General features: G+C 40.1%; 1 protein-coding gene across 2 annotated transcripts in view; it reads left to right on the forward strand.

The window, feature by feature from the left end:
• Positions 1–343: 343 nt before the first annotated feature.
• Positions 344–26436, forward strand: part of SEMA3C (semaphorin 3C) — a 181240-nt gene continuing 155147 nt past the window's right edge. Inside the window, exons 1-2 of one of the 2 annotated variants that reach the window (XM_059725822.1) lie at positions 344–433; positions 4879–5019. In XM_059725822.1, coding sequence (XP_059581805.1) covers positions 4917–5019 — 103 coding nt within the window. In that variant the 5' untranslated portion in view covers positions 344–433; positions 4879–4916. Of the gene's footprint in view, positions 434–873; positions 1440–4878; positions 5020–26436 lie in introns of those variants that run through there. The other variant, XM_006275581.4, reaches the window with a different exon arrangement.

Genomic DNA, 26436 nt, shown 5'->3' on the forward strand with positions numbered 1-26436 from the left:
CTTCTTATAATTTCCATTTTTCATGTGATTTTTAAGGATTTAAAGAGGAAAAAATTAAATACAAATAACCCAAAACAACCCTCGTATCAGAACTCAGTTTTAAGGTTAATTCTTTCTCCTACTTCATTTTTACTTTCCACTCTGTATAGCGACATCTACTGGGCAAAAATAATTCCTATATGTTTTCCAGTGCCTGTTAATCTTAGTGCTGTCTGCCAGCTGCCTAGAGTTTAAACATCTGGCTCTTGAGAGAGCAGCATTTTTACCATGAACATCAAAGCGTGTCTTACAACTCCTAACTAGAGTACTGTTGCTCCGAGTTTAGTCTTTGGCATTATCATATTCCTTTAGTTGAGAAACATGTCTGTTTGTGGGATCTGAACTTTCAAACGCCTTTGCCTATAAGACTGTGGACCAAACTCCTTTGAGACAGGTATGTTCAAACCAGAGCATGTATTTATTTATCAATGGAAAGAGAGCAAGACATCTGACTGTATAGGGTTACAGAGAATACATACTTCACAGTGCAAAGGAAATGGTAATAAGGAGTCATAGCACTCATAAATCCAGCAGGATTGTTTTCTAATTCAAAGGTAGCTCAGATCATTGGCATGCTGTGGAAACTCAGCTTGGCTGCACTTACTGTGAGTGTATGAGACGCGTCACAGAGATCAGCCATGGAATTGTACTTCAGAGGGGAAAAAACTCTTTCCCTTAAAAGGATTTAATCAGTTTTTCCATTTAAAAGTGCAGTGCAGTTGGATATTTATGGCCAAACTGGGCCTGTCTGCTTTCCAAGTGCTGCACAAGATCCTCTCAGCCCACCCTTCAAGACACTGCCTTCTCTTCCAGGCTGCTAAGCAAACAGCTGAAGAGCTGGCATCTCTGCGTGGAGCAAACCAGTCCTGGCGTCCGTCGCCTGATTTCACCCTTCATCTCTCCGCCTTTTTTACTCCTGTTCCTGTGCCTGCCTTTACTTCTCGCTCTCCCCGTATCTTCCCTTCTGCTTTTCATTCTCACTCTCTTCCTTATGGGTGTGGCGCATACATTATTTATGAGATACAGCCCCTATTTGCTCAGCCTAATGATGTATTCAAGCCTGGAGTTCAGCTGCCTCTCGAAGGCGGTTGCTGGGAGGGCAGGAGGACCAGAATGAGTGGTGGCTGTAATTGGAAACCAAAGCTTTCCCCGTCAGAGCTCAGCTACTTTCCATTCACTCTTAGGTGCTTAATTGAGGAATAGGGAGAAGAGTTCCTGGTGCCTTAGGACTATAGCAATAAGGATTATTGTACAAAGAAACTGGGAGTACATTTGCAACCAGCAGGAGGAAAGAGTCTTTTCCTGCCCCCCAAAAATGAACCAGGTTTGGAATTAAAGTGCTCTGGTAAAAGGAGTGGAGTCCATAAACTGATAGAAAAGAGATAGCTATCAGTAGCTGGGTAAGCATAACTGAAGTTTGCTTTTAGCACTGTAATAGATGTGAAATGTGATTGATTCTTGGAGATAATTAATATATGGGTTTTTTTTCACATTAGCATAATTTTTTTTTTATTTTTCTTCTTTGTTTTCTTCCAGTGAATAATTTTAATTGCAGAGAATACTGTGGGAATTCAGCCTTTAACATATGACACCTGCACAGCACTTTACAGTGAGGCCAGAACATGTTTTTTTCTAACAGTGTAGCATGTTTAAAGGGAAAGTCCATGTGAATGCAACTTTAACTCTTAGCTTTACAGTTTTCTTTGCTTTATTTTATTTTTTTTTTCCATATTGACAGAATAGGAAGAACAGTGAGAAATGAAACTTAGTCATTGCATTTATGGTGTCGGTGCCTAACCAATGTACTTTTTAAGATTATAGTGCTGTTGGTTGCCAGTACAGATCATGTGTACAGGACACATGGATGTTAGTAACTTTCTGGAGATGAATACAGAACTGGGATAGAAGTCCAAACTAAGATCCTAAACTGAAACAAGTTTGGGTTTAATTGCCAGTGCACTGCAAGATATGTCTTTTACATCCAAACTGTTTCCATTCTCTAACTCACGTCAGAGAAAGCTGTGATAACAAAGCCCTTAGATACCTTTATGACAATTCTGTGCACATATTATTTGTGTACCTAACAACAGGGCAGGGAACATGCTGCTTATATTTAGGATCACATATTGCCTGTCACTGTGTTGCAAGAGTGAAAAGCTGCAATTCAAGCAGTGAAGTGTTTCACTCAGATTTCACTCAGAAAATTGATTTAATTAGGATCTCCAGGAGAAGTAGGAGGAGGAGGGGGAAAGTGTTAACCAAAACTTGTTTCATTATTTTTTTCCAGTTTTATTTAGTAGAACAGGCACAAAATCCAACAGTTTCCCTTCCTTCACCTTCTATCTGTATTGCAAAGAAGGCATAATGCTACTGCTGTAATCCCATTGCATCTGTTAAAATCACATGTTCTGTGTGATTGGCCATTTGTTTTAGCCTGAGAAAGCAATCTTATTGGGATTTAATGGCATTTCACTCTTTGAAGAAGGTTAAGCAAAAGGATACTTCATGGGCTAGCGAGAGGGTTTGAAATTTAAAATCTGCACAGTGGTGTTAATACTGGACTTAGCTTGCTTCAAATTATTGTCAAAGGCTTTACAACAAATATGTTATTAGCTATCAAACTCTTAAAAACAACCTGGAACTGTTCCCGGATGAGTAGTTACCTTTTGCAATTCAGATCTGTATTTGGGACTTCCTGGCACTAGTGATCATTGCCAGTTAGTGAAGAAACACTGTGTTACCTGATCTCCATGTGTTTCTCTACACTACAGATCAGACGGAAAAGGTTTAGATTTCCAACACAATCTGACTGTTGCTGAAGCTGTCTTTCCCTCCTTCCAGCCCTTGATTTAGTGCATAATTCTAATGCAGATTGTAGCTCTTTTCAAAATGATTTATAGTAAGTGGATATTGGATGACTGAGAGGCTTAGTAATAGGACACTGCACTTTCTACCTCTAAGTCAATAGTGTGAATCCTGCCCAAATTGGTCCTGACCTAGTCATCAATAGCTGACAGTTGCTCACTGCTTTATATGACATGATTTGGTGGTCAGAGCCAGGGTTTTTTAGGACAAGTGTTAGTCTTAGGATTCAGAGATGCAAGGGTTGGATGGAAGCTAGGAACTGAATAAACACAGATTCTGAAATACCTCAATATCCCAGGGCTTTTGGCAGTGGCCCTTGTGGAGCACAGTGTGCAGGCCAAGTCTAGATAGTATCAGTACTCAGTTTAAGCAAAAGCCTAATGTTACCATTCTGAGTGAATTTCCCTACACTAAGGATCATATACTGAAAAGTGCTGAGTGCCCTTAACTCTGATTGAATCAAATACATTTTACCTTCCAGAACCACCGAGCCCTAGATATTACACTTGTATAAGAAAGCATATCCAGAATGGAGGAACAAGGATAAGAGCTGAGAATTAGAATATGTAGGGTTTATTTCTAGCATTTATTTCTAGGGTTGCTGACTAGGAAACTGATTTCCTGCTACATTATACCAGTTTTTAAACCAATGTAAACCCATTGATACTGAAGGAGTTAAACTGGTGAAAATAGATGTTCAGGCTGGTGGTGGCATCTTGGGATGGCCCTTCACACCTCTTAGCCTCCATTTCTGAAGCTTCAGACTTAGCTACTTTCACTCACCTGCTTTTGTGCGGCTATATTAACCTATGGAAAGCAGTTTGAGATATTCAAATAGGAAACCTTATCAAGGTGCTAAATGGCAATTTAGCTCTGAATGACATTTTGTTTTATGGGCTTGATCCAAAATGCATTGAAACCAAGGGAAAAGCTCCTGTTGACTCCAACAGATTGAGTCTTGAATGAGTTACACTGCCATTTGAAAATAAGACAGGTTTTAGTACTTCCAGCATCTTATTCTCCCTCCCTTCTTGCACCATGTCTGGTGATTAGGATGCTGACCCTAATTTAAGAACTATACTCTGTGGCGTGAAAGACTGCCATTGCCAGTGTGAGATACAGGACACTGGGCTGGGTCAACTTGTAGTCAGACCCAGTTTGGCACATACATATGTGCTTTTTTATATGTTCTTAATACTCTTTCTTAGGGATAGGCTAACCATAAAGGGGAGTATTGGCATGTACAAATTTCATTCACCTGAACTGTCTAAAAGGAATGGTATAATGAAGCGACCAGGGTGTTTATGTGTCAAGTATTCTTATAATATGAACATTTGGGAAGCCAGCTAAAGTCCTTATCCTAAGCAGAAAATGAGGGATGCTAAGTATAAAGAGTAAAATGATGATATTCTGCCTGTGTTTTGCAGTACACTGGCCATTATTGTCATTATTTCAACCTATTTTTTGTAATTTATTTTACCCTGGATAAAGCTTGAATAAAAAGGGAGTTGAGGGCTATTAGGAACCTGCCTTAAGTTTAGAAAATAGTATACTAACTATGAAGTACGTAGGGAGAGAGATCTAAAAATATCAGCCAGTTTTTGTTCATGGAACACTATCTCCCATCGTTGCTTTGCTCTGCCTTGACATTTAGCATAACTATTTTTCCAGCAGGTGGAATTGCCCTTTAAAAAAATAAAAGATCTAAATCCTGTAGTTTGACTCAGCCAAAAACTGTATATTGGTTCCACCTAACAGGATTATAGCTTTTTTAGTGCCAGCAAAGAACATAGCCAAACAAAATGTTTTCAGATGTATAAAGCAAAAGCAGAAGAGCAGTGCCTCCTTCACTCTGTCATGCATTACAGCTTTGGTCTGGCAAAGCTCTGGGACACCTGCTGCTTTGAACGGTTCTTTTTGTCTCCAGCGGTTTATACGAGGTAAAGTCAGTAACGGGCTCTTTTTTTCTTGTAGGTTTCATTTCTTGGATATTAACTTGCAAATCGGAAGAAATGGCATTTCTAGCCCTCCACGTGGTGCTTGGGATGTTTATTTGCTCTAGCAGCGTGAAAGGATCGGCACTGCCTCAAGCCAGGGTGTTCTTAACGTTCAACGGTAAGACAGACGATAAACGTCCCTACCGCAGATGTTAGTGTGCAACATTCAGCTCAATAGCTGAGCAATAAATAAGGAGCAGGCTTCTTGATGGGTGTCCACAATTATTGATATCTATTCATATTACCACCATACTTGGGCGCTCAAGGTGAACTTCTGTATGGAGGCTAGTGCCCCGGTAATTGCAGTCACATGCGCATGGGGAGCTTTTTAATTTTGCATTTAATGTTGCGCTTACAGATTAGTAAGACTGAAGAATAAATGGGTTTTGTTTGTTTGTTTTGGAAAGGCATATTACTACAATGTATATTTGAATGTATGGTTATGTGGTCAATGATAGCAAGAAGTTTGCATTTGGAGTTGTCTCTGTCTGTTGTCTAAATTAGGCACCCTCCCCCTGAAAATCAGGCCCCTTGAATGCACTTTGGGTATCAAAAGATCACTCGTCTTTTTGTACAGTTGCTTGTTATGTTTTTGACACCATATAGTGATTGCATCTGTGAATTTTAAATGATCATTGCATCGATGTGGTTTACCTCTAAAACTTATTTTTCTTAAAAGCCCATGCAGTGTTTCTTTAATAGCAATGTAATTGCTTTAAAATCCTCCACTTAATTGTGGTACAGGGCCTCCTTGCATGTCAGCTGTTAGTGTTTCATTTGGTGACTCTATGTTATTTTAATAATTTTTCCCTTCTTCATATTTGCATGAGAATTCCTTGAGGTTTTGACAAACTCTGCTGAAATAAAAAGAATCTAGGGAAGGAAAATATGCTTTTGATTGATGTTTTCTGCATATGCAGTTTCCAGGGGATGTACAGAAATTTGTGAGCTTACAAATTTCAGGAAATTTAGAAGAATTCAAGCCTCAGCTCAAATTATTTTGCCAAACTTAGCTTGTCCTGCTCACAATCCAAACCATGTGCAAAGTGTAACTGAGTCATCAAGTTCACAATAAAGAACATAAGAGGAATAAATGGGAAAGGCCACTTACCTAGTCAAAGGCTATTTATATTTTTTTATAACTGACTCCATTTACTTTATTATTGCTTCAATCATCCAAATGTCTGGAAGACTTACAATTCTTTTATTAGTCTTTCCCTAAAATTCTGCTTCCAGCTGCTTCTGCAGAATATATGCATCTTCTCAGCTTATCTTCCATACTAATTAAATTAGTAACTGATTGTCACTTCATATGCAGTGCACTCAAAGCCTGCAGCCTTCTACCAACCCAGATGGGCTTTGGTTTGTCTTTGTAACACCCGGACTAGATCCTAGGCCTAATTAGGACAATTTTGCACTCCTTCTCTGCAGCAAGGCTGCTATGAATCCACCGCTTGAATTTTGCACACGTGCAGGGCAAGCCTTGGAACTGCCAGTTTAGTGGCTATTGTTATGATTACTGGTATTATTATTATTGATAGTAATAATGATACTTATTCTGGTAGGCCAAAATTAAACTCCCCTTAGGATAGTTAAACAGCATTTGTTTGATTAGAGTTAGTTGAGTAAGTAGCATTCAAGGGATCTATTCCAGGCACCTTCCTGGCCTCCTGGTTCTGCCCCCTGTTTCCCCAGCAGAATAGAAACCCTGCCCCACTGCCTTTTTTCATTGTTATCTTAACTAAAACACATAATGCAGAAAAAGCACCGAGAGGCAGAACCCAAGGCACATTTCCTTTCAGGGCAGTGTCCACCTCACTGAGCTTCCAGCCATGTATCTTCCCCTCCTGGCTCCCACTGGGCCAGTTTCAGCAGGAAGGGTAAAGGTTGCTTTTGGCCCTGTCTAGCCCATGGCCTGGTTATTACAGTATGATGTTAGGAAATAGGAAGTACAGAGTCAAGCACCCTCTGAGTGTTGGGGAACTTAAAACTTTGGTCCTATTACCTGAGCATGTTCCCCAACCACTAATTTATAGGGCTAACAAGTGGGAGGACCTGCCTTCATTTTTCTGACTTTCATGGAGTCACAAAACTTCCTAAAATGCCACCACTCTAGCCACATAAGTGCTAATTACCTGCCTAAAAGTGGAGTGTATAAGGGCCAGCCAAGAATGACTGTTTTGCTGGGATCTGTACAAATGTATGATAGCTTCCTTGATGATCTTGCGACCAAATAGATAAGATATGTATACAGAAGGCATAAACATAAAAAAAAAGAAAAATGCTGTGATGGAGGTAAATATTACGTTAGTTCCACCCTGCTCTGAATTTTTGGGGAAAAGGGTTTGCTTGTCATTAAATAAGCTAAATAGAAATGGGTAGAGAAGGGAGCCGGTAGGAATGGATGGGGGAGGAGGGAGTAAGAGGAGTGAGTGTGGAGTGAAGATGAGATGAAAAGATTTGGGAAGAAAGAGGATTGAATGAAATAGCAGTAAGCAGAGGGCAGAGAAAGTCCAGTCAGTATAATAAAAAGTCCTGAGTGACTGTAGGTTACAACTTTAACCGCTCTTCATCTGGCTGGAATCTCCGGGGTGCCTCCCTGCACCATCGTTACTCAAGGACACAAAACAGGGGATTGAGGAGATACCATCTGGGTCCTAGTTTTTCCATAATAAGGTGTACAGGAGAAATCCCCACATGTCGTTCTATCCACTGACCGCTATGGCAGGAGGAAAGTAAGCATGACGCTGCCTCTAACAATATCATGTCAAGCTTCTGGGACATTTATTTGGGGCTCTGTGAAGCCAGCTCAAATTGAAGCAACTTCTAGTTGATTTTAAGCTGCTCCCTGGCAGCAGCCCAGTGATCTCATATCCAGTTATTTGGCTGGCGTATGGACTTTAAATTACCTTTAACTTCCTCCCTCTTATGGGCAGCGCTACTTGCACAGAAAGCAGACCAAAGGATCTAGCCATGTGGTCCTAATATTCCTTTCCTCCAGGGAAGTTAGAGAAGGAGCTCCACTGGGATTTTCCATCTCATTTACTGCTTTTTCCCTTATATACCATGTCCCAAAAGAGTCCAGAAAAACATGTGGGCCTGTGTTAGGTATATTGATTGCCTCTTTTATGTCTCTAACTGCCTATTTCTGCTTTACAAATATTCTATAGCATTTCCAAAGAGATAAATCATGCACTTAATGAGCAGGAGATTAGAAGATTTAATTGGTAGTTTCCAGCACTACTTTATATGATTCAGAGATTTTACCATGGAGATTATAGTATATCAATGAAAGTATTAGTGAAAAAAAACCTTTGCAAGGGGGAATGTTTATCCTGTATTGTGGGTTGTGTGATAGGCACTTGACACAACAGGCTGAATCCTGAAGCCACAATAATAGGTGTATATTGGCATAGCTTTACTGAAGTAAAGATAACTCTTGTTTTACCATGCATAGGTGGCCACATGAAGAGATGAAGATCTTTAAGCTAGGGATTTATTTTCCTGGATAATGAGTTGAACTCCCCATACTGCCAAAGCGTAGGAAACATCATCCAAAGCCCAATGTGGACAGAGCTGATTTTTCAAAACAGATCTCACCCTTTTAATATTAAGTAGAACAGAGAACAAACCTGGCTGTCCCTAATTAATGAGAACAGAGACTATGGAATTCTTGGTTTAAACAGAAGGTCTCTTTTGAACAACCCAACTTTCCAGTGTGTTGGAGCTGAGATGAAATAATGGTCTTAGTATTAGCTTGAGCTTTAGTAGACCTGCATAGACCTTATTTCACCACCACCACCAACCTTGAGAAGTCATTTAGTTTCCTTCCAACTCTGATGCCACTTCTATGAAGTGAGAATAGTAGTGTTTCAACTAGTAGTACTTCACAGGGCAGTGTGTGTATACACATTAAGAAACTATGAAGTGCTTAATTAGTATGGTAGCCTGGGCCATATAAGTAAATAAGTACATGGGTCACAACCACAACCATAGTTTTGGCTAGCACTGCTTTACTACTTTCAGGGCTGGTACATAAAACATTTTTTGGTGAAGTTCCCACCCACAAGGAACTCTAGCACCAGTTAAGCCCGGATAAAATACTGGTGAATTTATTGTAAATTTTAGGTTTAGTTAATATAGTTTAGATATATTTTTTTTAGGATTAGATTTGACCAGTCAGTCACACAGTCAATTCTATCTCCCAGAGGAGTCGCACCAATTGCAAGGTGTAATTCAATACGAGTAATAGTGGTAGTCTCTAGCTCTCAATATAATGAAGAGGTAGTCTTGGTGCCTCCTCAGGCTTGCAATGTTGCAATTATGTTAAAATGGACTGAGTTCCAACTAATTTCATCTTTGCATTTCATAACTGAATGCAGCTATTTGTTATATTGACAGATTTTTGCTGAATATAATCTGAGTTTTGCATGTCAAAATGTCCAGCTCAAGCAATATTTTTGGCTGCTTTTCAATAAAGTATGCATATTCAGTTCCTTGCTTTTAACAGGTGTTTGCAAGTCCCTGAAGCAAACAATTAATATGTATTTTATAGTATGTCCGTGTCCAGTGTTATATGAAATGTGAAGGGGTGAGCTATTTGCATAAAATGGAAATAGTACATATTTTTTCCTTAGTTTGATTTCCAGATGTTAATAAGAGTTTTTTTAATTAAGCTGTGAAAGGGATTTCATAGCTTGCTGTATATAATAGGATAACTGCCCCACCTACAGTACAAAATATTTTTTTGGAAAATTTCACATTCTACTATGTGTACTCTTCTGTTAAAAGAAGGTACAACTTTATACCATTCTTTTTTCAAGGTGATAATAGAGCCTTTCAGCATTCATTAACTTCTGTGTTTGCTGCCTTAAATTTACATGAAAATATTAAATTATTGGCTGCCTATAGCATGATATGTGCAAGTGCACAGGGACAGCAAACAGGGAAGTTTGCAAGCAGTTTGCAAGTCAGTCTGCAGGTCAGTTTGCTGCCTCCGCTTTGACAGAGAGCCTTTAAGGTAAGTTCTTTAATTAAGTATAACTAACCTAGATGTTCAGCATAAGTAGCTAAAACTTGGGAATTAGATGAATACTTAAGTGCCTTGTTTAACTAGAGACCAGAGTGAGTGGGGAGTTTGCTACAGAGTTTGCCCGGAAACTGTCTTTTTCACCTTCCTTCATTGTAAGCTTGGTGAGAGGAAGCCGGTTAGCAGAAGAAAGGTAACTTTTTAGGACTAAGGAGCAGAAAATGGGCCAGCTTGCAGGGAAGTCTGCTAGGGAAGGTGCTGGAGAAGGAAGAGGACATGAACTCCTAGGAAAGTGGAAGCTGGAAGCCTGTGACCTCTGGCAGCAAACAGAAGTCTTCATCCCCACCTGAAGCAGTTTGGCTGGAAAATAGGTAATGGAGACCTAATAAAGAGGAGAAACATGTTTCATCAGTGGGAGAGGCTATGCCAACCCCCACAAAGGTAGATGGATGAAGATTATTGCCACAAAGAGGAAGCAATGGGTTGGTGACTCCCTTCTGTGAGTGACAGAAGCATCCATCTGCCAGCCTGATCTGTTATCTTTAGAAGTCTGCTGCTTGGCCACAGTCCAGATCCAAGATGTCACAGAAGGATTACTGAAACTCAGCCAGACCTCTCACTACTGTCCCATGGTGCTCATCTCTGTGGGTACCAATGATACTGCTATGGAGGTCTGAGGGAAGGGCTCAGGCAGGAACAGACACATCCTTCAGATAAATGGTGTAATCAGCAGGGATATGGCTTTTTTGACCGTGGGTTATCATTCCAAGAAGCATTACTAGGAAGAGATGGGTTTATCTGACAAAGAGAGGGAAGAGCATCTTTATAGACAGGCTTGCTAACTTAATGAGGAGGGTATTAAACTAGGTTCACCAGGGGATGAAGACCAAAGCCCTGAGGTAAAGGGGGAAGCAGATGACCTGGAGGAAGCACAAGCAGGAGGGCACAACAAGGAGACCTTCTCATTCTTCCTGAGATAGTAGAGCGATCAGCTAGTTACCTCAGGTGTCTGTACAAGAAAGCATGGAGCCAGGGAAAGAAGCAGGAAGAATTGGAAGCCCTTGCACAGTCACAGAACTGTGATTTGATTGGAATAAAAGAGACTTGTTGGGATAGCTCACATGACTGGAGTATGATCATGGATGAGTATAAGCAGTTCAGGCAGGGAGGAAGAGGAGATGTTCTTTATGTAAAAGATCTGTAACTGGAGATAGGCCTATTGAAAGTCTCTGGGTTAAGGTTAGAGGGTCAAGCAACCAAATGGCATAGTAGGTGTCTACTTTGGACCACCAGACCAGATGAGGTTGATGAGGCTTTCTTCAAATAGCTAGCAGAAATTACCAGCTCACAGGCCCTGGTTTTCATGGGGGACTTCAATCACCCTGACATCTTCTGGGAGCAATACAGCAGTGTGCAGGCAGTCCAGAATGTTTTTGGAGAATATTGGGGACAACTTCCTCATATAAGTGTTACAGAGGCCAACCAGAGTCCATGCTCTTCTTGACATACTGCTTACAAATAGGGAATAATTCAGTGGGAACATAGAAGTGGATGGCAACTTGGGCAGCAGCAACCACGAGATGATTGAGTTCAGGATCCTGAGGGAAGGAGAGCAGCAGAGTAAGGACTCTGGACTTCAGAAAAGCAGATTTTAACTGACTCAGGGGATGGGCAGGATCCCGACTGAGAAGCCAGTCTGAGGGGGAGAGGAGTCCAGGACAGCTTGTTGTACTTTAAAGAAACCTCACTAAGGGCACACAAATGAACCATCTTGATGTTCAGGAAGACTAGCAAGTATGGCAGAAGACCAGCTTGGCTTAGCAGAGAACTCTTCAGTGAGCTAAAACACAACAAGGAAGATTACAGGAAGTGGACACTTGGACAAACGACTAGGGAGGAGGTTAAGAGTATTGCTCAAGCAGGGATGAAATCAGGAAGACTAAAGTGCAATTGGATTTGCAGCTAGCAAGGGATGTGAAGGGTAACAAGAAAGGTCTCTACAAGCATGTCAGCAACAAAAGGAAGACCAGGGAAAGTGTGGGTCCATTACTGAATGGGGGAAGCACCCCTAGTGACAGATGTTACAAAAAAGGCTGGAGTATTCAGTGCCTTTTCTTACCTTGGTCTCCCAGTCTATTCCACCTGGCAGCACAGTTTGGGGAGGAGGTGAGCAGCAAACAGTGGTGAATAAGCAGGCTAGGGATTATTTAGAAAATCTGGATGCATATAACTTCATGGGTAGGAAATGATGCACCCAAAACTGCTGAGTGAGTTGGCCAATGGGATGGCAGAGCCACTGGCCATTACCTTTGAAAACTTGTGGTAATCTGGAGCAGTCCCAGATGATTGGGAAAGGGCATATATATAGTGCTCATGTTTAAGAAAGGGAAGAAGGTGACTCTGGAGAACTGCAGACCAGTCAGCTTCAACTCAGTCCCCAGAAAAATCATGGAGCAGGTCCTCAAGGAATCCATTTCTAAGCACTTGGAGGAGAAGAAAGTGATCAGGATCAATCAACATGGATTCACCAAGGGCAAGTCAGGCCTGACCATCCCGATTGCCTTCTATGATTAGATGACTGGCTCTGTTGATGCGGGGAGAACAGTGGATGTGATATACCTTGACTTTAGCAAGGCTTTTGATATGGTCTCCCACAGCATTCTTGCAAACAAGCTAAGAAAGTATGGGTTGGATGAAGGGACTGTAAGATGGACAGAAAACTGGGTGGGTTACCAGAGTATTGGGCCAAAAAAAAATCTCATGAGGGTCAATAAGGACAAGTGCAAAGTCCTGCACTTAGGATCGAAAGATCCTGTGCACTGCTACAGGCTTGGGGCCAACTGGCTAAGCAGTAGTTCTGAAAACATGATCTGGGTATCACGGTTGATAATAAGCTGCATATGAGCCAATAGTATGCCTTTGTTGCAAAGAAGGCTAATGGCATACCAGTCTGCATTAGTAGGAGTATTGCCAGTGGATCAACCAAAGTGATTATTACCTTCTATTTGGCACTGGTGAAGTACTGTGTCCTGTTTTGGGCCCCCCACCGGCTACAGAAAGTCCATGGACAAACTGGGCAGAATCCAGTGGAGGGCAATGAACATTATTAAATGACTGGGGAACATGACTTGTGAGGAGCAATGGAGGAAACTCAGCTTATTTACTTTGGAGAAGAGAAGACTGAGGGAGGATATCATAACTACCTTCAGCTCCCTGCAGGGTGGTTCCAAAAAGGATGGAGCTAAACTGTTCTCAGTGGTGGCAGATGACAAAACAAGGAGCAATGGTCTCAAGTTTTAACAAGGTAAATTTAAGTTAGATATCAGGAAAACTTTCTCACTAGGAAAGTAATAAAACACTGGAACATATTACCCAGAGACGTAGTGAAATCTCCATCCTTGGAATTTTTAAAGACCTGGCTAGACAAAGTCTTGGCTGAGATGATCTAGTTGGGGATTGGACTTGATGATCTTCTGAGGTCTTGTCCATGCCTATTTTTTTTTTTTTTTTTAATTCTATCTTACTCCATGGCATGTTGTTGTTTTTTTCTTGAAGTTCTTCCACTTTAAAAAAATGCATTTATGGTTTACTCATAATGAAATCAGAAAATTAAGAGAACTAATTCCCCTGTTAGGATTCTGGTGTGATATTGTTCACATTTAAGAGTGGATTTGAATTGGTATTATAGCTATATATAGATGAGAGAAAAAATAAAATGAATTCAGGATAAAAATGTGGTGCCCTTTAAAGCTTGTCGGATCCTTTTTTGGTTCAAATCCTTTGAACGTATTTGCTTGCGAGCACTTGAATTGTGAAACTCCAGTCATCATTTTAACCCATTCCATTATTCTTTGGGAAGATAAAGATCTGAACAGGTTGAATCATCGGTTGCATTAATTCCTTGTCATCTATGGAATTGAGACAAAAATGCAATTAAAAATTAAACCCTGGAGGACCTAATATTGGGGAATTTGTAAGTAACTTCCAAGAGCAGAGGATTGCAAACTTCATTTCTATTCTTAAAATAAAGATTGTATCCCCTTTTCAAATTAAAATGGAGGTTGTGACTTATTTGAGATTGCTTAACGTTTACTTGAGCCTTTCTGTGTAGATCAGGATATAAATCTAAATAATAATAATAATAATACTTGATATAACTATGGAAGTTATGACTTCTGTGCCTCACATAACTAAACTATTTAAATGTCATATGTAGTTTATAGGCTGGATTTTCATTGCCTTGCACCTTGCACAGGCATCTACATTGATTTAAGACAATTTCAGGCAGGAATCAAACACTCACTTTACTCAGGTTCAACTGCCTAGACTTGGCACAAATCTATGGACAAGCAGGCTCCAGAATTCTCTAGTCTTCCCTGGAAGTTCTTCGTATCAGCTGGTGGTCATGGTGGTGGTAGTGGCCCAGACCCTCAGCATCTACCTTTGATCCGTCTAAGAAGATCCCCTGATTCTGAAGTTGTGGGGGAGGAGGGAAGAGGTATGAAAACACCCTATATTTTAGAGCATCCTAAATCTATACAGTTTAGTTTCTCTTTAGTGAAAGACCAACACTGTTGGTTTGTAAACTACTGAGAATAACCACTGTTAGTTCTTAACCCACCAATGTAAGCGTTTCTTCCTTGCTACTGCATGTGTGTAAATGCATTTCCAGGGTCCAGGGATACAGGTTGTAGCTGTATTGGTCTACAGGCAAAAGGAATCAGAATTCATGGTTTGAGGTGTTATCTTTTATTAGACCAACTAAATACTTGCAAAAAAAATATTTATTTGCAAGCTCTTGGGCGCACACACCCTTCTTCAGGCATAGGAGAATGCAAAGATTGTAACATTTCTCCTAGGTCGAAGTGAAAATTCATATTTCACAGGACAGCTGAAGGCGTTGTAAGATCTCCTGGTTGGGAAAGTTCGTTTTGTGCCATTCAGGCTCAGATAAAAGTTAGAGCAGTCTAACTTTTCAGGGTCCCGTCTTTTATCTTTATTTGGATAAAAAAAATTATTGAAGGCCATGGAAGTTTTGTCCAAGTGAGAAATACAAAACTAGACTAAAGTAGAAACTTTTTCTAACTTTACACTTTTACAGATGACAGGTTTTGCTGTTGGTACTTCCGGCAGCCCATAACATCTTGCTTAAAAAGAAGTTTCCCATGAAGATCCCCCATTGCTCTCAATGGAAATTTCATGTAAATAATGGATCAGAACTAAGCTTTTACATATCCACAGGCAGTTTTGTTTCTTTTCAAATCTTAAAATTACTAGAACAAGTAAAAACATTTATGAACGTATCAGCCAGCTTCATTAACAGCAATTAAAAAGCATAAAATGTCACCAGAGCAACAGCAGCACTTTTTCAACTGCCAACATATTTTAAAAGATTTAATACAACCCCTGTGGTTCCCCTCTAGGAGAAATAAAGAAACTGAGAACCACTTTCTTTGAGCTCTTGAGTAGCAGCAATACAGATTGTTTTGAAACAATCCCTCATTGTTATGCTAATGATACCACAGTTAATAAAAAGTTCATTTATTATTTAGGCCACTTTGTGCTGATGACAGTCGAGTAGCCAATAATTTTGTGCTTATATAGTTGTGGGGATCTTTGGTGTTATTCTTGTAGTGAAAGCTAGTTTCAAAAGGAAGACAGAGGTTATAGAGTAGAAGTCTATTTATATACAAAACAACCCCCCCTATCAATCTAAAATTCATTAAGATTCTTTCAAAGTCTATTATAGTAACATCCTAGTCAGGGAATCAAATAGGATCAGATTTTCAAAATAATTAGTAATAACTTAACTTCAGGGACCTTACAGTGGGTTGATTTCCAAAAACGTTTAAGTATCTAGCTTTGGAAGATCAGGCCCCTATAGCATATGTCAACCTAGGCACCTAAAATATCAAGTTGCTTTGAAGACATAAACCTATATTTCAATCCCAGCATTACACTGTATATTTAATTATAAATGTACCTTTTTATTTGATGGAATCAAGAACCAAAAATCCCTCTTGTGTGTGTAAGCACAAATACACGTGCATACTTTTTAATGTAGTTAGCCTCTTGTGTGTATAGGGAATACTATTTTCAGTTGTTTAATTTAACTTGCAGTTTTAATACAACTGAAACAAAGCTACCCACATATGGATGTAATGCAGGTAAAGAAATACCATTTAAGAAGGACACAGACTGACTTTAAAAATAAAAATCTCTCTAAAGTATAAATGAAATGCTATCACATGAAGGAACGTTGTACATTAATCAAGTGTCTCATGCTCAGAGATGACATAACATTGTGTCTGATTATTCTCTGACAGACTCTTGATTGGTACCAATGCTATTCAATTAACTCCACAGGAATTACCATACACGTGGCTGATATCAGTGCAGGTGAGAAGACAACTAGGCCTACTTGTTTCCATATTCAAAGCTAGATTGTGTGCTCCAGGTGTTGTGAATTTCAGGTATGAAAACTATCCTAAAATAAGTCCAGGAAAGAGGCCAGATGACCCAACAAGTCTGGGTCCCTCTGTTTCATTCATTATTCCCTAAAGCCATTACAGGAAGAAGAATACACAGGTATATATGGCCGCATGCGGTGCAAAATAAAGGAGAATGTGGCTAAAAATATGATAACATCTTTCTCATTCAGTACTGTTTTAATGAAAAAAATACGGAGAGAATATTGTTTTCTCTTCTCATTCTTGATAGCCTACTATTGCTAGACTCATGACCAGTACTATACACAATTTTGATAAAACCTGATATGTGCTAGAGCAGCTCACAGTGCACTTTGATATATGATGCTCCACAAGCCTCTGTGTGCATCAGAGATAATTAGTGACACATGACTCACAATAATTACTCATTTTTATTGAAGCATATTGAGTGAAAGCCTATAGTAAATAGCTCCATGAATTAGGATGCTATTCCTCCCTTATTTTTATTTATTTTTGGATTAGTTATTTCCACTTCTAACATGTATGCTTTGCACTTTTCAGGGTAGTTTCTCTTTGTCTCCATTAGCATTCTTTAATAAAGGAATGTGTAATCTCAGGATACACAGTGGCCTTTCTTTTTTTACTTGAGGTGCTTTTCTGATAAGGCTATAATTTGCTGAGGCTTGTTCTGTCTTCCTATCATATCTTACATTAATGCAGTGATGTTTCTTTCATAACATCTGAATGCATCTGGTGGACTTAGAAGAATTCTTCATCCACTATTCACATGGCCATTTGATAGGGTTACAATGCTTACTGATTTGTCCTTTGTTTAAAATTCTGTCATTATACTGGAGGAAGGATATGACTGAGAGTGATGATAGATGCCCACCTCTCAGTTGCTGACAAGGTTTTAGTACTCCTGCCAATTTTTTCCTGAGGTTTGTGAAAATATTTCTTCAAACAAAATGCTTTGCCTTTTGAATGGACTAAATTGACTGAGACCTGTGTTTATGCAACATCCTGTATCTTAAAGTCCACGACTAGGGCATGTAACAGGGATTGGAAAACACACACAGGGGGCATGTCGACATGAGATGCTACGTCGCGGCAGCAATGCACTATGGCGATGTAGTGTCAGTGGGCAAAAGTCTTGATGCTGCAGCCACGTCACTGTAGCAATGCACTCCAACAGTATAGCACGTCCCAATGGCAACACAGTGGCTAAAAATAACAGTGCACCACTGGCATCATTTAGTACTTCCTAAAGTTCCTAGAGTACTAAATGGCAGCGCAGTAACGATGGCACCATAGGGACATGTGTAGATGCACCCAGGGAAAAGGAAAACAGGAATGCATTGTGCAATAACAGCCGAGGTCCTTTCGTGGTTTCATTGACTGACTCCTTTAGGCTGTGGCCGCTCCAGCAACTATAATGAAGCCTAGAAGCGGTCTTCCAGCTAGGGCTTATACTGGGGCCAAAAGGCAAGACCCAAAGAGCCCAACAGAGTACTATGGACACTGATAGACCAAAATAGGAAGTGGTCTAGGGATATAGTTTAAGGTTTGAGCCAAACCTCTTACTTGAGTAGGTTCCATGCACAGGACTCAGCCCCCAGCTTTATCTTCCACAGAGGCTTCAATGCTATAGCAGTAATCTCAGAGGTAGATATTACTGGAGGTCAGTAAAACACTGCAACAGGTTACCCAGAGTGATGGTGGAATCTCATTCCTTGGAGGTTTTCAAAACCTAGCTAGACAAAGCTTTGGCTGGGATGATCTATTTGGGGCTGGTCCTGCTTGAGCAGGGGTTGGACTAGATGTGACCTCCTGAGCACCCTTCCAACCCTCATTGTCTATGATTCTATACTGGGGCCATGAAAAAAAATGTCCATATTCTCTCCTTATTACACACATTGAATGATGAGTGATATCCAGGATATTTTCAAGAACACTCGCTATAAATATTTCTTTTTGCTTAAAGAATTAATATAAATGTACTTTAGAAGCCATACAACACCCTTCTTTGGGGATGGATATAAGCCAGAAACTTGTCGAGAAGATACCATGCTTATTATTATTATTTTTTTTTATTCCATACATCCTATCTACATGAAACTCTGTTATAGAGAGTTTATCATGGTCTAAATGGAACAGGAGCTCCTCATTAAAATGTATTGGGAACAAATCACTGCTGCTTCTGTTCGCTAGTGCACAGCCATAACAAATTCATATCAGGGCCAAAAAAGAAATAAAAACCCATTCAAAACTGTAGATGTATTTAAATTAAGCATGCTGGGCTTCGACCTGCCAGTTATTGAGTACTTTCTGTGTGGTTTTGAGTTCCATCTAGCCAATAGGAACAATATATGTTAGTTTTTCAGCTCTTCAGAGGACTGAGATCTTAATGATCTCTCAAAATAGAGTTTGGTTGGGATGTCAGGACATTATACTCCTTTACTATTCCGAGTGCCATGTGATTTTTAATGATCACGCTAATCTTCAGAAGGGAGCACTGTCAACTTTATGTTTTCTCTATGAAACATGCATGTCTTCTTCAAATTTTTAGTATTTGTCTTATTTTAATTATGTGAAGTATAACATTGAGAAGTAGTTTGGAACTTATACACACAATTTTGAACTGCTCTATATAATTCAGCTCATAACTGTTGGTCTAAATGATTACCTCACTATAATTGCCTTCTAGCAAGCAGATGATTAGACATCACAACCGCCCTTGAGTTGCCAAGTTGCCTCATGGAAAAATGGTGTGTTAACTTGATTTTCACAAAAATTAATAGCCAATGCAGGGTTGGAGCCACATTATTTAATTCAAGGCATGACTTTCACCTCTTAGCCTGATAGTTTGATATTCTGAAGGTATAGAACAAGAACTTTCCTTTATGAGCACATAGTAAATGTAAATGTGTCACATTAATATTCACAATTATCTGCCTTTCCTATTCTTGCCATATACAGTTCTAGAGCTTCCTACATGCTCCAGCAACTCTTCCCTAAGGAAAAAATGGGCTTTATTGAACTCCTTTTCTATGAGATCTCTGTTACTTCCTATTGCTTAATACTTCTATTGTCCTTCACAATTCATTAATGAAAAATATTTATTCAGCTTTCACAAGTAGCATTTTTTTGAAGAATAAATTGATTTATGGGGATTGCATTTGGGAAATATTTTGGTGCTTTGTATAAATCATGCTATTTATTGCTCCATACAGCTCAGCTAAAATGAACCAGGGAACTGGATTTACAGAGTTAATGGGAATATGCCATGTGAGACAAATGTTTGATCACAACTTTATTTCTAGAAACGATGGTCACAGAATATTTTTTCTACATCTCAACACTGCCTCACCAAAGCTACCAAGTTCTATATGGAAGAGAAATAAAATAAAATTGGAAGGTAGATAATTGAATATTCCTGCAATATTTAGATAGCACATCAAGTCAATGAAGAGAGGATAATGCGATAAATGTGCTGGGAAGTCTCCACTTACCTCATTTAACAGAGATAGAAAATGTCACATGAATATAGAAAACATGCTCAGTTTTATTTTCTCTGTGTGTATGTAAGATTGCACATCATTCGTGTATTTGATCACCAAGCACTTTACAAAGTGTGGGTCTGAATCCTGTGTTTGGAACTGATATGACAGCGTTTGCAGCATTCACCTCTAGACCCACCATCGCTTGAAGTGCAGCCACTTCTGGATTGAAGAACAATATTTTTAACTTTATACAACAACACTATACTTAGAGAGGAGTTGTGGGGACAACAAATGGAAAAGAGTGTTTTATTCTATTAAGTAATGGGGAAATTTTGAAAAGATAGACTATATTTACTGTATTTGCAATTGTATCTGAATACAAAAATGCGACTGATAGTCCATGTAAAAATTTTCCCTTTTGGAGTATGTACAAAGGTTTTAGGCAGCTTACTTAAACCACCTAAACCTATACTGGAGGCAGCATGTGCAGGCATTTACCACTGGCAGGAGTGGTGCAGGCAGCCTGAGGTGTGTAACTTGTGGGGAGGGGCTGGCAGGTCCACAGGCAGGGGATGATGGGGCTGGAGGCAAAAGGGAGGGGGTTGGTGGGTCCCTAAGCGGGGATACCTACTCTGGAGGGGAAGTGTTGGGGGGCTAAAAATAGCCTGGTATGGACCAGAGGAGTACGGATTGGGGCTGGGGCAAGTGGCTGGACTTTCCCAGCCCTGGGGCTATACCGCAAATGTGTGCAGACATTCACTAGATTGGGTTAATCCTTTCCTAAATCAAATTAACCCGTTCTCATTTGCAGTTAGTTAACCTCCTGAGGTGATCCCACTTTGCTTGGCCATGCCATTTTTTGGTGTTTTTAAAACCCTGTGATTGGCTATATGAGTGCTCATTTAGTAGATCAACCTAACCCTGGTGAGGTTGATCTAAATGTAACGCTTATACGTACTCCTAGCTCAGGACTAAATGTGATGCCTTATCAGAAGGATGCTGCTCTTAATAACACACTGGGCACATCTACATATCCGAATGCTGCAGGGTGGGTTTACTTCAAAGTAAACTACTCAAGAGTAAACCCACCCTGGGCAGGCATCGACATGCGTGGGGACTCAGAAGCAGATTTTCTGCTCATGGCAGAAGTCTGCTCCCACCCCCTCTGGCCTTGCACCAGCCCCTGCAACAGCCAGGAGGAGCTCTGGCTTCCCCAGGGTGCTAATCAAGGGCAGGCAGGGAGTATGGGGTCAGGAGACAGCTGTCTCCTGGCGTAGGCTGGGAGACTGCTCCCTGCCCCCAGGAGCTGCCTGCTCCCAGAGCAGACTCTGGTAGTGGAGCCCAGGCATAGACAATGCCCCCCTGCCTTGGAGGCAGGGGCAGGGAACTTGGAAAGAGCTGTGGGGAAGGGGAAAGTCCTAGCCCCCTTCCCCAATCCACCAGTGGGGCAGCTAGCAGCGAGTGATTGTTGAACTGGGGCTGGGAGCTCCCTGCTGCTGGAGGCAGGGGATATTGTCCCTGCTCGGGCACTGGTGGCAGCAAGCAGCTCCTAGGGGCAGGGAGCAATCTCCCACCCCCTGCTGCCCAGCTGATCAGGAGCAAACTTGCTCCTGGTCGGTCATCTACACATGCTGCATTCCACAGTAATTACTTGGCAATTAATTTGCTACTTGCATTTGCAGGGAGCAAATGAAATGCCAAGTAAAAGAAATTACTGCTCAGTAAGGCACAGCATATGTAGATGGTGACACTTTGCAATAATTAGATCTACTGTGCAGTGAAACATCTCATGTAAACCTCCTAACACCATCATGAGGCTTTCCCTTCATTTAAATTAAGCAAAGAGATTCACTTACTGAATCTCCACCACTGATTTTTGCAGTACATTGAAAATATTATCAATCTTTGAGCAACTGCATTTGCAAGGCAAAAGATTATTCAAAATACATACATCTTTTGAAGTTCTCCTATTTTAATATTACAACCACTCAGCCTATTGCATCTTCTGATTCCAGTTTCATAAGAAGTTGCCTGTGAGGTAATATGTAGAGTATTCTCAGAAGCCAGAATATTAAATAGGCATAAAATACATACTCTTGTCATCCCCCAAATGACATTTTCTGGGTTTTTTTACTATGAACCAATTAAGATGTTGTTTTCAAGGAAAGGGCTGGCATTTCTTCAAAACTTTACTTTTAGAGGCCTAAGAAGGTTTTAGTTGGCATGGAGAGCTGATCCGGGGCTTAGATTTTTTTGGTGGGTTTATGTGAACACAGCTGGAATTTTTTAAGCTGATTCTGTTAAAAACCCACTTCCTGCCACTGTTCAGAATAATTGCATCAGCTACAAGATTTCTTTAGTGCGCATAACCTACAGCAAAGATGAGAAGGTCTAAAACCTTCAGGAGGAATGTTGTTGTGCTTTATAATCAGCAAGCATAGTCCTATATACTTGAATATAAAGTTGTGTGTCTAGAGAGCCAGCATCACCCTGTATTAGCACCTTATGCACTTTTGATGGTGTTTAGTATAACTCTGTTTGCAAAATGAATGTAATTTTCTTGCCACACCAAGATAATAGGTATATTGTTGATACAGGTGCTTGAGAATATAGGACAAGCATTTTCAAACACGGAGATTTTCACAAAAGTCATAGGGATTAGAAGCACAAGTCCCAGTGACTTTCATCTTTTAAATATCTTTCAAACACTTCTTTGAGGTACCCAACCTAAGGCACCTAAATCCAAATTCAGGGACATGCAGCCTTGTCTCCTAAGGATAAGTGATTTTTGTCTAAATTGGTAGGTAAGAACTTTTAGGAATTTTCCAAAACCACTTCAAGCCTATTTGTTCTTCGAATGCACAAACACTGAGGATTGTGTGGTCAGAAACAGAGCAATTAAGACTAGTGTTTATGTATCTAACTGGGTTAAGCAGAGTGGTTTATGAAGGGTGTTTGTGCCAGAGGATTCAATACTGAACTGTTGTGGCAGTACCCTATTTCGCTACATTCGGTGAATTTGGGTTTTTTTATTGTTTTAATGGATACTTTGACATTTAAAATATCTTTTTCTCCCTGAACTTGGTCTGTTTGCAAATGTAGCAATCTGGTTAGAGATCGTACTTTAATTCCCATTTGCTGCTTAAAAGTGGTACATTTCATCCTAAATTCTTAAGCTTTTTCCCAAAGTACTTCCTTACAGAGTGCTCTTGCAGACCGCCTCTTAGGAAAAGCTTACCTCTGCCACCAAAAGTTTGAAGAATTTCAGGCACTACACGTCTCATTAAAATGAGCTAATAGCAATAATTTTTTCTCCTGATATAGATTCACTTTCTCCTTGTTCCTTCACTTACCCTATTCCTGCACAGAAAATCCCTGTCTCAACCGACCAGGGCATTCTCTTGACATAAGTAGTTTCTTTTTAATTTTTTACTTGGGCCTTAGAAAGTAACTGTGCTGGAAATTCCTTCATTTGGAGAAACATTGATAACATCTTGGTGTTATTGCTTGGGACATGTTTGGAGACATATTCCCCAAGGTCTGCTGAAGAAAGCTTGCCTTCAAATCAGCTTGAGCACTGGAGAAAACTTTTAGCATCAGGTAAACATGAGATTGTGCATGACTTTAATACACAGTAGTGAGGAGTCAATATTTACCATTACATCTGCTCATTCTTCCAGCTGTCTTGCTGTGACTGCCCCATCCTGTGTGCCAAGTAGTTGACATAGGCTCAGATCAAAAAGTACCTTAAAGTTGGGACTCTTACATAGACTTGTAAGAAAAAGAAGTGGCAGACTACAAAATTTATACTCTGAAATGCTCTCACTGTCAGGCAGTTAGTGATTTGGAAAGCAGAATTGCAATCCCCCAAAAGGGTCCACTTGGGGTCATACTGATCCTGGATAGTATATACTAATAAATGGAAATGAGAACATTTGTTCCCAGGCCCTGAAAGTTTAAATGAACTCACTGAGCTGTGCTTTTCATCCCCTACTTATACAAGCACACCCAAGCATGGCTACTGTGGACAGTCCCCAATGCCATGTCACACTGCAGCGTAGAGACAGGCAAGTATACTATCTGGGATTAGTTAGGAGACAAAGTATACAGTTAGCTGGTAAGTGGTTCTGACCTGATGGGGCATTCTTGCCTGACCAGTCAAGCTCTGGACTACACTGCCATCTGATGCTCAGCAGGGTCAAGTGTAAGTGGGTCTTCAAGTGTCAGCATCACTTGTGTTTAGTAGTGGCTCCAGGGCAGCCAGTTCATCAGACACAGTGCAAAAGAGGAAGGGTCTTTTCCTAAGAGGAACAGAAATCTGACCCAAATGAGCTGGAAACCTTATGTCTGCCGTGGGAGCTGAAGGTTCTCAGCACCAAATTGCTGGCACACAAATTTGAAAGATTTGGATTTTGTGCCAGTTACTGTGTTGCACTATCTCATACAGAATGAAAGAAGCTGTGCCTGTCTTGTCTGTCTGTCCCATATCTATTATGTTTCAAAGAGATCTCTTTTTAGAAATGGTAGAAATCCTATATGTGAAGCATGACATGAAGCAACACAAAAGCAATCTGTCAGCCAATCCTGCCTTAATTTTCTGCACATAACCTCTTTAGCTGTCTCATTGGAGTGAAAAAAGAGATTGTCTCCTTGCCGATACACTGCACTTATTCATAAAATGATGAATAAATCAGTGTGCAGGGTTTAATAGAGTGTTCAGAGTGAGTGGAATTAAATTCGCCCTCGTCAGGTGTCGAACTGTATTTTATTTATTTATTTCTGAAAAGTCTATTGACTTCCTTCAGCAGTCGGGCAAAATTACTTTTAAATTAAATAAACAGTGTTTGTGGCCAAATTTCATAATAAACACTGGGTCTCAAGAGAGACATTAGACCATTGCTTATAGCAACATCTGGTTAACGTTTATTTCCATTTCACCAGTTTCAAAGTGCGTGTCTGTATGTGTGTGTAATGTTATATACAAGAGATAGCACAGACTTGTGCCGTGTAGAGCAGGCATGTGTGCTTGAGAGCACGTTTTATAATATGTGACTTATGCAGTCAATGTGTATGGATAAAATTATGAGCAAATGATACTAACATTGCAAAATCAAATGACTCCAAAGTTGGAAAATTCTGAAATTAAGGTTCTACATTCAGCCTCCTTTTCCATACCGATTATGACACAGCCTGATAACATGTTATTTTTTTGTGTGAATATACCATATACACATGCACAATGGGTAAAAACTAAAATTACACTTAGTTCTAGCATTTCTTTACTTTTGAATGATCACGTTTACAACATTAAGGATGTTCCTTTAACATAGTTTTTGCATGTATTTGCACACACACAAAAGTTTGGTAATGTGACACGATCTTCCAAACTCATTCTTGCCACGTGACTGTGAATAGACTGATATCTATGAGATTTTCAAAAAGTGAATCCTCATTAAAAGTATCCTGTTGTTAATACTGTGTCAGATCCCCTGGTGTAAACTCAAATTATAATCCCTACCAAGAATTTATGGTCTCCTTCTAATAGTTAGTGTCAAAGTAGGTGTTATCTTTCACTCCTCTTCTTTTTACCTTTAAAGGTCAAATTGTAAATACTTCATTATAATAGATGAACAGTGGGTTACAGTGGGACTGTTGTTCACTATTGCTTCACCATATTAATCACTTGCTTCATAGTATTAGGCAAATGTCTGTAACATGCAAATATATGATCAGTCAGCTAGGCAAATTTATATTTCCCATGAACTCATCACTACCTATTCTGTTCTGACTATACCAGTATACATTGGTAAACAGAGGCAGATCAGTTTAATATTTAAGTGAGAAGATTGGAATCAAGAAAGCCTGCAGATTTGTCACAGAGGTAACCATGTCTATCTGAAGTCAGGCAGAAGTTAGGGCAGGATGGTACCTTAGAGGCTGGTTCAGAGACATGAACTGTTTTAGGCAACAATCTACTTCATCAGGTACTTCATCCTTTTATATCATCTGACAAAATACTTTGTTGCCTATGGAAAGACATGCATCTCATAAATAGGTTGTCATTTACAAAAGTTTATGCTCCTCTGAACCAGTTGCTCTCTCAGGTGCTGCCTTGCCTTCCAGCTTTACCAGTAAATCAAGTCTTGTTTCAGCATTGGGAGTTTTCCACTGGTTTGAATAGAACAGAATTATTTCCCTGATTTCTCCTTTAATACTGTGGTTGTCTTTTTTTGAGGATGCATAGCCAATCACTAGGAATTGGATTGGCACTGCATTTTTAGAACCCATTCAATAGACTTCACTTGGGAACTTTCAGTGTTACTTAGGATTGGATTCATATCAGCAATCCAGAAGTGACAGCCTTAAGTCCCATTGCACTCCGGTGGGGGGAGAGGGGAGGTGCTGAAAATCGTAGCAGTGGCCACATCATCCATGACCACCATGTTTTATCAGAAACCAACCAACAATTACAGCTATCTCCATGCCACCAGCTTTCATGCAAAGCACACCACGAGATCCATCATCTACAGCCAAACCCTAGTACACTTGTATCT

Source organism: Alligator mississippiensis, chromosome 4 (assembly GCF_030867095.1).
Source record: "Alligator mississippiensis isolate rAllMis1 chromosome 4, rAllMis1, whole genome shotgun sequence".
NCBI lineage: Eukaryota > Metazoa > Chordata > Crocodylia > Alligatoridae > Alligator > Alligator mississippiensis.